The 12,205-nt window shown below is 39.3% G+C and overlaps 1 protein-coding gene across 4 annotated transcripts; it reads left to right on the top strand.

The window, feature by feature from the left end:
* The first annotated feature begins 1,791 nt into the window (after positions 1–1,791).
* ST3GAL5 (ST3 beta-galactoside alpha-2,3-sialyltransferase 5) lies at positions 1,792–10,914 on the top strand. 4 transcript variants are annotated; one of them, XM_009289380.1, is made up of 7 exons: positions 1,792–1,916; positions 3,708–3,822; positions 6,433–6,776; positions 8,113–8,299; positions 8,799–8,854; positions 8,991–9,093; positions 10,352–10,914. In XM_009289380.1, the coding sequence occupies exons 1-7, from the start codon at positions 1,873–1,875 to the stop codon at positions 10,613–10,615; spliced, it is 1,113 nt and encodes a 370-aa protein (XP_009287655.1). In that variant the 5' UTR covers positions 1,792–1,872; the 3' UTR covers positions 10,616–10,914. The 4 variants fall into 4 exon arrangements, with proteins under 4 accessions (XP_009287655.1, XP_009287656.1, XP_019330213.1 ...); XM_009289382.2 differs by having other exon boundaries at positions 1,798–1,916; positions 3,708–3,816; XM_009289381.1 differs by lacking the exon at positions 8,991–9,093 and having other exon boundaries at positions 8,799–8,957.
* The last annotated feature ends 1,291 nt before the right edge of the window (positions 10,915–12,205 follow it).

The raw sequence follows: 12,205 nt of genomic DNA, 5'->3' as shown, positions 1-12,205 counted from the left end.
GCAAGCATTTCTGTCAGATTACAACAGAACCTGGGTCCTAGAGTAGGAAAGACTAATTTGCAAAGAAATAAAAACCTGCTTTGAACAAAGCAAAGCCAGTGAAGCTTTAACTTTACCCTTTTAATTCAAGCTGTAAAACTTTAAGGATTTGATTCAAACTGCTGGAAAATATGTGCTTAATCTGGAGTGTGTTCCCTCATAAATGTTGCCAGTACCATGGCCAGATCTCATGATGGCCCTTGGTACGTTGTTGCAATGATTTCCTGATAGCAGGATCCTCTGATACCTAGTCTGACTGTATATTGTACCTGACAGTACAGGCTAGTTCAAATGGGTCATATCACCATATAAAATAAAAGGAGGTGGAGCAGAAAAGAGAACGTGGAAGATCATCCCTAGATAAAAGCCTTCCCTTAGCCCTGCTGGTTTTAAAAGTTCTTGTGACGGAGCTCTTGGCAAGAGAACAGAAGAGTGTGAACAACTTTGCAGTGGAGAGCAGAGAGGGTTAAGCACTGACATCAAAGGGAATGAGTAGGGCTGAAAACCTCCATTGTGGAGGATCAGGCTGCACCCTTCCATGGTTGGCTGATCAAAGGGAGTGCTGCTTCAGGAGGTTGGTAAGGCAGGAAAAACGCTTGCCCATATCACTTCTCCTTTCAGGGCAAAACCAGCAGGCTGGTATGGGTAGCCTTTGCATGGCATTTCCTTGTTTGCTTTAATCTTTGGTTAATGGCAGCAACCTATGAGAAGTTGATGTGCCAGCCTGCATTTTTCTTTCCAAAATCAGAATTGAAGCATGCTGATAGAAACTCGTGGGAGCTTACGAACAGTAAGCAGCGGGATTGCTTCTCATTAGCTAATGATCAGTGACTTGGCCATCTGTAAGGGAGCACTGTGTGCTCCTGCTGGGTTCACAATGTTTGTTGGAGGGGACCTGCTGCTGTGCACAGAAACTTCCCTTGTGCTGGCAGCCTCCTGGTCCTGCTGCGTGCCAGGCAAAATTTCCTGCACACCCTCTTTGGTGTTTGCTGTTGACGTTGCTGACCACGTTGTTGGAGCTTCTGAAGAGGTCAGCAGTAGATCCAGACAGCACTGTGTGCTCCTGCTGGGTTCACAATGTTTGTTGGAGGGGACCTGCTGCTGTGCACAGAAACTTCCCTTGTGCTGGCAGCCTCCTGGTCCTGCTGCGTGCCAGGCAAAATTTCCTGCACACCCTCTTTGGTGTTTGCTGTTGACGTTGCTGACCACGTTGTTGGAGCTTCTGAAGAGGTCAGCAGTAGATTCAGACTGATGATGAAGCAGGTTTGCTTAACCTCAGGGAAATCAGGGAGTTGATTTGAGATGTGGGCTCTGGTTTTGAGAATGGGATCAGGGTAGTGTAGTACTTGGACACTTTGATTCAGGGATCCTAAATACCCTGAGCATACCGTGTAGATTTTTTTCCTGTCTGGAGTCTTAATAATTGCTCAAACAAAATGGTTTTGACCAAGATCAAACAATAGTGTTTCACAGTAACTGATGTAGTTGCAATCATTAGACTTCAAGCTTATGAAGGATGCAAAGACCTATACCTGGCAACATGTACATATTTTTAGAATCATGTCCTGGCCTTGTGTCTGTAATGAGTATATTCTTGATCACAAGGAGGTCAGGAGTGATTCAGTATTCCTGACATGATAACCAAGAATCACAGTCTTCTCTGGGAAACAGAGTAAGTTAACAGTCTTTGGATGTCCTCTGAACTTTTTTCGATTCAGAAAAAGTTATGATAATTTTTTTCTTTCTTTTTTACAGCAATGCTGAGTGACAGTAACTCTGTGAAGCCGAAAAGTGATTGTTCACCTCCTGTGCAATGGTGTAAGGTGGCTGCACATGAAGATGAGAAGACCAAGCTGGTTTTTAAAAGGTACTCGCAAGTAAGTGTCATTGTCACAGCAATATAGAGGTCAGTTGCTCTCCTTCTAGCCTGGGCAGTTACAAAAAGGATGCAAAAATCAAGGGATGAGATTGCCACAGGAACTGAACGGAGGGTTAGGCACACAGCTTTCCCTGGGGCAAGGGAAAGCTTTCTCCCCACTTTGAGGGCCTAGGCTCTCTCTTAGTAGTACCTGTTTTTCCAAGCCAATGTGAGATCCCAGTATTTCACTCGCAAGTATTTCCAATCCTTTTTGTATCCAGATAAATACCAATGTTGAGGCTTTTGTACAGTCTAATAATTGAAGAAATTGAAGGGCAGTGGATGTTTAGTGCATATTTTGGGGAGGTGTCCCCTCATAGTTAATTTGTTTATGAAGACTTCTGCAATGCTACATCACAAAATCTTCATTACTCCGTTGTTTGTAGTTTAACATCAAATTGGAATTAATGAGTGTGTGCTAGCGTACATCCAGAACCATCTTTTAAAGCAAAAAAGCTCACTACTGCGATGCCTCTCTGCCACGTGAATTTTTAGGTCTTAAAGCTTAAAAAACCCAAAGCCAAACTGTTATATCCGCTGGTGTTTTGAGCACCTGAATGGTGCAGCCCCAGCTGAATCTAGAGATACTTGATAAACCTCTGTGGAGGAAAACCAGTCTCATTCATCTGCTGTGAATCCCCTGTTTCTGCCAGTCAGCCGATTTCCAGGGGTTGCAGCCTAACATGCTAACGAAGGTTTTAGACCCCCCATCAGTGCAAAATTTAATTTAGTTAAATAGGATGCGAGAACAGTGCTGCTTTTCCAGTGGCCACCTTATTTGCAGTGCATATGGCAAATTAAGTGCCAGGATTACATCTTTTAGCCCATATTTTTTTTAAAAAAATTCATGGAAACCTGTATTAACTTCATCTGAAAGTTTCAAGAAGCACTGAACACTTGGTAGGTTGTATATTTTTTTTTTTAAAGACATTTAAACAAATGTTGAGTCTTAGGAAATCATAGGAAATGAAATTCAGTAATAAAGCTCAACCTACACACACGAGCAACAACCACAACTCTAACCAAATAATGATGTAATTTTTGCAAGTCGGTTTAGACATGAAATGAGCCAACTGAATGTTTGGAGATCAACAGTGAGATTCCTTAGGAATGAGAAGTGAGTAGATAAAAAATATGGATAGTCTATATTACTCAGTTTTAAAGGTTTTTTTTCTTTTGTGTGTTTTTGGGATGTAAATAATTAAATTAGGCTTCTCAAGATAAACCTGAGCATCTAAATTCTGCATTCTAGCCTGCCAGTGAGTTGAAAATTTTGCCTGTGAGTGATGGCCATTGGCCCAAAATCTTGCAATTTGAAGTTCCATCCCTTTTTTAACTTGCATGAAAATACATATTTCAAAATAAAGTTGACCTTTAAAGTAGGAAAACAAAAGTCACTTTTGGTTTCTTTGTGTGAGGAGAGCTGTTTGACCCATCAGAGATGCATTTAAAGTGTATGATGCAGGCATAGAACTGCATAAATCAGTGTCAATATGCAACATTTTCCTTATCAAAGCATCTATATATGTTCGTACTTCCCTGCAGTTAACTCTGAAGATTTGTGATAGACTTGCAGTGAACAAAGTGGTAGGTTTTTCTTGGTTTGAATCAAATGCAAGTATTCACCTGAAGTTCTTCAACTGCCTTAAATTTGTTTAAAAATACTCATTTCACAATTGATGGATTGCTGGAAAAAAAGATGAGGTTTTTTTTCTCTCTCCTACCCCTACACCCTCCTGTTTGTTTTTAGACTTCTTGCACTGTTTGTGGTTGGAGGGTGCTTCCTTTATATCCTCAAATTACGTTTTGGCCCTGAAGAATGTGACAGAACAAAAATGCCGTATGTGGACCTCGATCGTGTAAGGGTTGGTATTTTTTGGTGTTTTTTTTTACTTGGCTTTAAAAAAAGGTATTAATTGACAATATGAGAGTTATAAGGGTCTGTAGTAAAGAACTAGAATGCTGAAATTATCCTGTGAGGGGAAAATACATTTTGCTTCATTTCATGCCATAGAACTTCTGGGTTTTGTTCTTGTGGAGTGACAACAGAAGTGCATAGAGAAACTGGATTTTTAGGGGTAAAATGAGATAACTGACTGTTAAGAATAACATTTGAAATGGACATGTCATCATACTATTGTGTCAGTGCAGATGATGCTGGTGATCAGAAAATTGATGCAAGTGAAAAGTAACATATTTAAAAAAGAAAGCCCCAAACGTTGGCTTAGAGTTAGAATCATAGAATCATTAAGGTTGGAAAAGACCTCTAAGATCATCAAGTCCAACCGTCATCCCAACACCACCATGCCCACTAAACCATGTCCCTAAGCGCCTCATCTACTCGTCTTTTAAATACCTCCAGAGATGGGGACTCAACCACTTCCCTGGGCAGCCTGTTCCAATGTTTCACCACTCTTTCAGTAAAGAAATTTTTCCTCATGTCCAATCTAAACCTCCCCTGGTGCAACTTGAGGCCATTTCCCCTCGTCCTATCGCTTGTTACTTGGGAGAAGAGACCGACCCCCACCTCACTACAACCTCCTCTCAGGTAGTTGTAGAGAGCGATGAGGTCTCCCCTCAGCCTCCTTTTCTCCAGGCTAAACAACCCCAGTTCCCTCAGCCGCTCCTCAGAAGACTTGTTCTCCAGACCCTTCACCAGCTTCGTTGCCCTTCTCTGGACACGCTCCAGCACCTCAACGTCCTTCTTGTAGTGAGGGGCCCAAAACTGAACACGGTATTCGAGGTGCGGCCTCACCAGGGCCGAGTACAGGGGCATGATCACTTCCCTACTCCTGCTGGCCACACTCTTTCTGATACAGGCCAGGATGCCATTGGTCTTCTTGGCCGCCTGGGCACACTGCCGGCTCATGTTGTTATGTTTCTGTCTTTGAATGTCTCAACACTAAGACAAGCTTATGGCAGAAGCCCTGATTTAAGATAGTTTCATCTTAGCATCACTGCATGTTCATTCTCCCCTGCCTCTCACCTTCTTCAGTGCACGTTTTTTCCCTTCTGAGCCTCTTTGCTTCCCCTTTTCTTCTCATTTGACTTATTTCTTTTCTCAATAACATATTCTTGCTTCCAAACAGCCACCACCTTAAGCCAAGCAAACCTAAAGACTGCATGAACTGTGTTTATTGCTGTCTCATGATTCATTTTGTGTTAGATGCAGGATGAGGAAATAGCATTACTGCTCTTTGTCTAGTTAGGTGGTAGCTGATTGCAAACTGTTTGGAGCAGTTGTCAAGTGATTTGCATTAGTTTTTACTGGTAGGATGCACCACTGTCAGCCTTAAAAGGAGGCTCTTCCAAAGATGCACTGACTCTTGCATGAAGTTGCTCAGTCGTGCTTTGCCCAGGAAAAAGTGTGATGTTTATGCCCAGACTTGCAGAGACCTTTGTAATGGGGGCAGAGGCAGTTCTGTAGAGCAGTTGTGTTTAAAAATAAAATAAACCCAGCACAACTTCCCCCTTGTGCACCCAGATACACACTTCCCTTTCCTTAACAGTACAGAAGGGGAACTGAGTTAGCACCAGATTTGAATCTTCACTCTCTGACCCCTGTGTTTGCTCATGTTTTTTATTATGACAGTGGAGGAAAGATCAGTAGAGTTGTGTTGCGGAAGAGAACATGCAAAAAGATGTCATTTTAACTGATAAAAATAACACCTTTGCTATTTCTCTTCTTCCTTATATCAGAAACCAGCTTGCCGCTACAGATTTCTAAACAATGTACATGAATATTTTTTTGTTTTAGTTGTTTATTTTATTTAATGAGATGGATCAATATGTACTTTTATCTGACAGCTTAATCTTTTTATGCAATATGGAACTGTAGTCTTTTAGTTTGGTGACTAGTCTTTGAAAGAAGACCTGAAACACCTCCACCTTGCATTCCTTTTGAAGTTGTGTTTTAGTCATTAGCAATAGCACTTTAGCAATACTTCTGGAAGAATTGTTGCTTCATTTTGATTGGTAAGCAAGTCCAGCCTGCCATTTCACAGAACTTTTACCCAGTGGATGTGTGTCTGGTAAAATCCTAATGCAGACAGAACTCAGGTCATGCAATTGAACAGCGGAGTAGAATTCCACTTGCTGGCTTGCTGCTGAATCAGATGGGTAGAAGTATGTCTAGATCTTTTAATCTGTTTTTGTAAGTAACAGTACAAATGTTCTCAAACGGCTCATTTTCGCTTATCTCTTTTAGTAACCTAATTTATTCTTTAGAAAAGCTCCTATCCAGATTTCAGTGATTGGATGGAGAGACATTCCTTTGCAGGTTTTCACCCTGCACTGGTTAGTATCTGCGTTTGAGTGAATGCTTTAAAACATCTTGTATTTCCATGTTTAAGCTCTCTTTATAAACCCCTGTGTTTGCTAAACTGCCAGTGGTCAGCTGGTGGGTTGCATTAAGAGGGCTTTGTATGTTCCTGAAGCTAGCTTTCCTGACTGAAATCATGTATATTTTGTTTTAGAGAGCACAACAGTATGCCAGCGCTGCATTGCAGGAACAGTGCCGGCCTTCTTATGTGAAGAAAGAAATGGGGAAGTTATTTGCGGAGAAATACAGCATGGACATTTCTCTTTTTGTAAGAAAAAATATAAATGAAGATGAAGCTTTATTTAAATATGAACCTCCTTTTGGATTTCACAAGTTCTTTGATAAGCTTAAAAATCTCCTTGAACTCTTACCTGAGCATGATTTGCCAGAAGATTTGAAGTCAAAACACTGTAAGCGTTGTGTTGTTGTTGGCAGTGGTGGAATTCTTCATGGTTCAGAGCTGGGTCACTTATTGAATCAGTTTGATATTGTTATAAGGTACGTATTTTCCATTTAAGGATTCCAACTACTTCAAGTTTACTTAATGAGCCAACTTTGTTTTTTAAGGGGAAAGTATCTCCAACATTTATGCAACTTCAAAGACTATTTCTGAAAGTGCTTTTGAGAAATTTACTTGTGACTTGATGGAACTTGAAGTCTTAAGAGCAAAATAAATTGTCATGTTCACAAGACAGGAATTCAGTGTAACTATTTGTGGACTTCAGATACAAAAAAACATGGGCAGAAATGAGGTAGAAACCAGTGAAATCATAGACAAGTAGACAATCCTGGTTTTATCCATTCATATGTTTAAGCTTTCAGAGGTAGGCTTTAGGACTTACTTCTGCCTTTTTCCCCGTGGTTAGTTGGCATGCTTATTTGAAGGATTTTTTTATAACAGCTATTTCAAACACAATAAAAATTAATTGGTGTTTCAGTATACAGTTTGCTTACACACTGTATAACATGCTCATCTTCCCTTACCTTTACAAGATCAGTGCATGTTTTCCATGATTACCCATGTTTTCTAATGTCTGAATTAAATGAATACATGCTCTGTATTTGTGCCTTCTGAACATTACTGTTTGAACTCTCCTTCTTTGTATTTTGAATCATGTAAAGTCACAAATAAGTTTAATACAAGCATTTTCCCAAGTTGCTTTGTAAACTAAGACTTGCTCCTCTTAAAAAGGGAAGAGCTGATACAGTGAGTCAATATCTCTTACACAAAGGTAAACAAACCTGTTAGCATGTGGAGGAGCAGAGAGCTTACATTAACAGTTCTCTGAAATTAGGGCTGGCAGCATGAAGGTGACTATTCTCTTGATACAGAAAAGTTTGCAGGACTTATACTGTTCTGCAGAACTGATGGAGCTGGATGATGCTGTTCTTGTTGGCAGCGTGCTAGCATCTGAAATTTTTGGTGAGCTGAAATGATGTAAACCCACAGGATGCATTTGATTGCATTGAAGGGATAATTTGAATGCCTTTCTGTGTATAATAAGTGTGTGTGTGTGTGTATATATATGTGTGTGTGTATACATATAAAGATAACGTAGGCAACTTCCTGTGTGTTTTCTTTCCCTTCCTGTTTTAAGCCTCTCCAAATTGGCACAAGGCAATGAACATGAAATTCTGCAATGCTGTTTTAAGTTACTTTTCTATTCCAGCTTTTCTTTTTGAAGTTTTGCACTTGTGCCAGTTAATCCAGAAATAGAATTGGCTTCCTCTCAAAGATAAGGGATCGATGGTTTGTGAGGCGAGGAACATGGAGGTACTGCACTCCACTCTGTTAAAATACAGTTTCTCTCCTTTGTGTTTTTTTTTTTGTTAGGTTGAATGATGCACCGGTTCAAGGATACACAGATCATGTCGGTAACAAAACTACTATACGGATGACTTACCCCGAAGGAGCCCCTCTTTCTGAAAACGAGTATCCTCCTGCTAGCTTGTTTGTGGCTGTTTTGTTTAAAAGTGTTGATTTCAATTGGCTTCAAGCAATGGTAAAAAACGAAACCTTGGTATGTAATGTGGCAGTGTTATGTACCTGTGATTTTTGTTTGTTTGTTCTTTTCTAATGCTTAAGAAGCTGGCTGCTACTTCCTGTTTTATTATACTGAGAATCTCTTATTTAACTTTGTGGGGTTTTTAGCTATGTCTCCTGGTTACAGTTGGTACCAGCATTTGTGTTGAAGCCCTGTGCTGACAGTAACAACCTGTTAACCTTGTGGATTCTGGTGAATGTGTTGACTGATTAAACACAAAGTGCAGTCAAATATTCAGAATAAACAACTCTTCTCCTTGCTATCGTCTCTGCAATTCCACATACTTAGAAGGTTTTTTCTCTTTTGGGTCAGTCACTTGAGCTGTATGCTGGTATTCCTGAACCCACCTTAGCTATAAACTGTTTCCTGAATTTTTCAGAATCACTGATGAATTCTATAACTTGTGTACTGTCTGCCATACACTTTGCAGTCTCAGAGTTTGCCTTTGCTGAACTATTTTTTTTCTTTCTCTTAGCCTCTGTGGGTGCGACTCTTCTTTTGGAAGGAAGTTGCTGAGAAAATTCCTTCTACATCAAAGCAGTTTCGGATTCTGAATCCAGTCATCATCAAAGAGACAGCTTTGGATATTTTACAGTTCCCTGAACCTCGATCAAAATTCTGGGGTTGGGATAAGGTAAGAATTCCTTTTAGAGAAAATTCCTTCTACATCAAAGCAGTTTCGGATTCTGAATCCAGTCATCATCAAAGAGACAGCTTTGGATATTTTACAGTTCCCTGAACCTCGATCAAAATTCTGGGGTTGGGATAAGGTAAGAAGTTTCCTTTTAGGAGAACGAGACTATAAAATACAAAGTAAAATAAGAAACTGGAAAAAGTTTTGGGCTCTTCCTTCAATATAGTTCCTCTGTGCAATTTCAGAGCTGGTCTCAAGTAGTAGGGAAATTAATGCGCTCTCAAAAGACTTCTGTATTTTCTTGTGTAAAATCGAAGTAGGATTTCAGCTCACCTTTTTAGATGAGGTATTATGCTGACATGAAATTGCCTGTTTTACAAAGCATTCAGATGCAGAGACACATAAATTCATTCAAGTACAGTGTGTTCACTCACACATCATTGTGACTGGTGTTACATATTCAAAACACGCATTTGATGTATGTTAAGTGTGTTAAGAGCAGCCCTGTTAAGTCAAACCAGCAATCAGCTATAGGCAGATGTGTCTCTAGCTGCAGGGAAAGCAGAGAGAGTATGGAAACCAGGCCAGTGTAAAGCAGCCCTCCAACTGTTGGAATTGCTGGACTGCTACGTGTGCCAATGTGCTCAATAGCGGCTGATGGGTATATCCTCCCTCTATGTCCTTTGGTCCAGCAATAGTATGGAATGGTGAATTGCCCAGTTTAATTATACACTGCGTTTTTGTTATTTTAATTATTTGTTTGAGAAATTGGATGTCACTAGTTCTCTTGAACTATGAAAAATACTGAATAACCATCATCTTTTTACCTTTTGTGTGAAAGCATTTAATGGTAGCGTTATTGCACAAATGTTTGAAGGATCTTCTCACATTTATTCATAAAAATAATGTACCATACCAAGCTATGTAATGTTTTAGTTGTATCGTAGTATACTTGCCTTCTTCATGGATTATTCAGTGAAAAGTCATATTATGAAGAATACTGTTAGCCTGTTGCTCAAGACTGAAGTAAGCGTACATCAAGAAATGTCAAGTTTAACTCTGTCAGGAGTTGTTTGAGTGTTTGGAGCGAGGGTTCACTTGTAGTTTAACTACATAGTAATAGGGTATCTTGCCTTCACAGAAAAAAAACTTAGAGTTGACAGCCAAAAATCTTGTTACAGGCAAATACTCAAGTTGTATTAGTATTTGGCCCTGAAGTTTTTAGTTTGACTTGATTGTTTAATTTATTTTTAGTTTTAGTTGTAATTGATTTTAGTTTTAATTGATTGTTTAATTGATTTCAGTTTTAAGTGAGGAGAGGGAATAGACAAAGCCATTAAATTTTGTAAAGTGTTTATAAAACTGGCAAAGGCTTCTTTTTCCCTCCTTTTTAGAATGTACCTACAATTGGGGTCACAGCAGTTGTTCTGGCCACACATTTATGTGATGAAGTGAGCTTAGCAGGATTTGGATATGACCTCGATCAGCCCAGCACACCTTTGCACTATTACAACAACCTCTGCATGGCTGCCATGAACAGACAAACTATGCACAATGTGACAAGCGAAAAAAAATTCCTGCAAAAACTGATCAAAGAAAAAGTTGTCAAAGACCTCACTGGTGGGATACATTGTGAATTCTGCGGCAAAGACAGCTAGTGATTGAAGTGCGGCATGGTTTGGATTCGTTACATTTCCAGAGGTTCAGCTGGAACAACCTTTTCACTGTCTTAAGTAGTTCTTTAAAGTGTGTATAGAATGGACATGGAATCTCTGCTGCCTTTTTTAATGTCAAGTTCAATTTGTTGGACTTTTAAAATTATTTTGATGTCAGATTTTACTTTGCACATTTTTGTGGATAAGTATGTAAATACAACTTGGAGTTGAAAGAGATCCATTTGAAATATTTAATGTTTTAAGTTGTCTGAAGAAAAGCAGAGTTTTTGTTTTCAGATGTATATGGTACGCACAATGCTAGCCTGAATTGTCTAACAGCATACAAGAGTTATTTTCCACTGAACTACTGTCTTTGTTGGTCCAGTTCTTGGTGTATGACTCCTTTTCATGCATGCCATGAAAAGAAAGGCGTATGCTTCTCAAGTCTTTAATTTCTTGCAACTTGAGCGTTGTGTTTCCCCCTCAAATATTTATATTCTTTTGGCTTTGTGCTAATGTTTTTTTGGGGGGTGGAGGAGGAATGTGGGAGTGGAGGTGGAGGAAGAGGAACTGTTGTGGCAACAACTGAATAGTAAGTACTTCAACATTCACGATTGATATTAAAATCATTGGTGCAGTAATGTATTGGATTAGAATCCTGCTTTATCATGAGGCATGTTTGGGCCCAGGGCCCACTGTAAGAGCATTTAGCCAGTAGGAGACTTTCACCTGAATCAGATCTTTTGTCATTTCCATTTCTTAAGACCCAGATAAATGTTTCTAGCTAGTTGATTTGCAGCAGAGTTCAGCTACTAAAGAAGTGGCACTTTTTTTTTTTGAGTGACTTGAGAATTGCTGGTTCTATAAAACACTGGTTTGTATAAATCTTCCATTTAGCAATAATAGAATCTATGACTAGGCTAAAATTTCTACTGGTTTACTTTATGATCCTTTAGTAATTAATTACAGGTATCATAACCTTAATAGTTTACAATGATGATAACCCTTACGAACTCTAGTGTTGACTGTTTAATTGAAGGGAGAGGTAGAGCTGTTGGTTTTCCCGGATCAGCTTTTAAGTCAGCTGTTGGGTCAGTGTGTATAACTTGAGAAGAAAATCACTTTGAGAAAGTAGTATGATCTAGTAGCAAGCTAGATAACTGCTGAAAGCAGCATACTTAAAAAAATAAAGCTATAAATATGTTCTTGTGACTGGAAATCAGTGCATTGCAAAGAAACTGGACAGTGCAGATCCGCAAGCAGGTCTTGCTGTTCATTTTCATTTTGTTACTAGTAGAGTAGTAGGTATGACTGTTTGCACTGAGTAGCGTTGTTAATCTACAGTATGTGAAAAATGCTTTGGGAATGAAAGCTTGTTAGCAAATCGATCAAAAGTTGGTCTAGAAACATTGTTCATAGTCATGGACTCTCCACATGGTGAACGTTCCCACTGTTTTTTTGTTATGGGCTAAGATATGAATGTAGTTGTAGTTTTAAATTTTCAAAATACTAATGTGGGAAAGCAAGATTAGGGTGGTTGGTTTTTTTATTTTTTTGTGGGTGTTTTTTTGTTTGGGTTTTTTTTTTTTTTTT

Source organism: Aptenodytes forsteri, unplaced genomic scaffold (assembly GCF_000699145.1).
Source record: "Aptenodytes forsteri isolate BGI_AS27 unplaced genomic scaffold, ASM69914v1 Scaffold141, whole genome shotgun sequence".
Taxonomy (NCBI): Eukaryota; Metazoa; Chordata; class Aves; order Sphenisciformes; family Spheniscidae; genus Aptenodytes; species Aptenodytes forsteri.
Note: the sequence above shows the minus strand (reverse complement) of the source record. Positions and strands in the feature narration are given on the sequence as shown.

Coding starts and splice junctions, on each gene's coding strand:
- ST3GAL5 (XM_019474668.1), top strand. CDS start 1,797: ATGCTGAGTGACAGTAACTCTGTGAAGCCGAAAAGTGATTGTTCACCT. Junction 1,907..3,707: donor ACCAAGCTGGTTTTTAAAAG/GTACTCGCAAGT, acceptor GTTTGTTTTTAG/ACTTCTTGCACTGTTTGTGG. Junction 8,958..10,351: donor AATTCTGGGGTTGGGATAAG/GTAAGAATTCCT, acceptor CCTCCTTTTTAG/AATGTACCTACAATTGGGGT.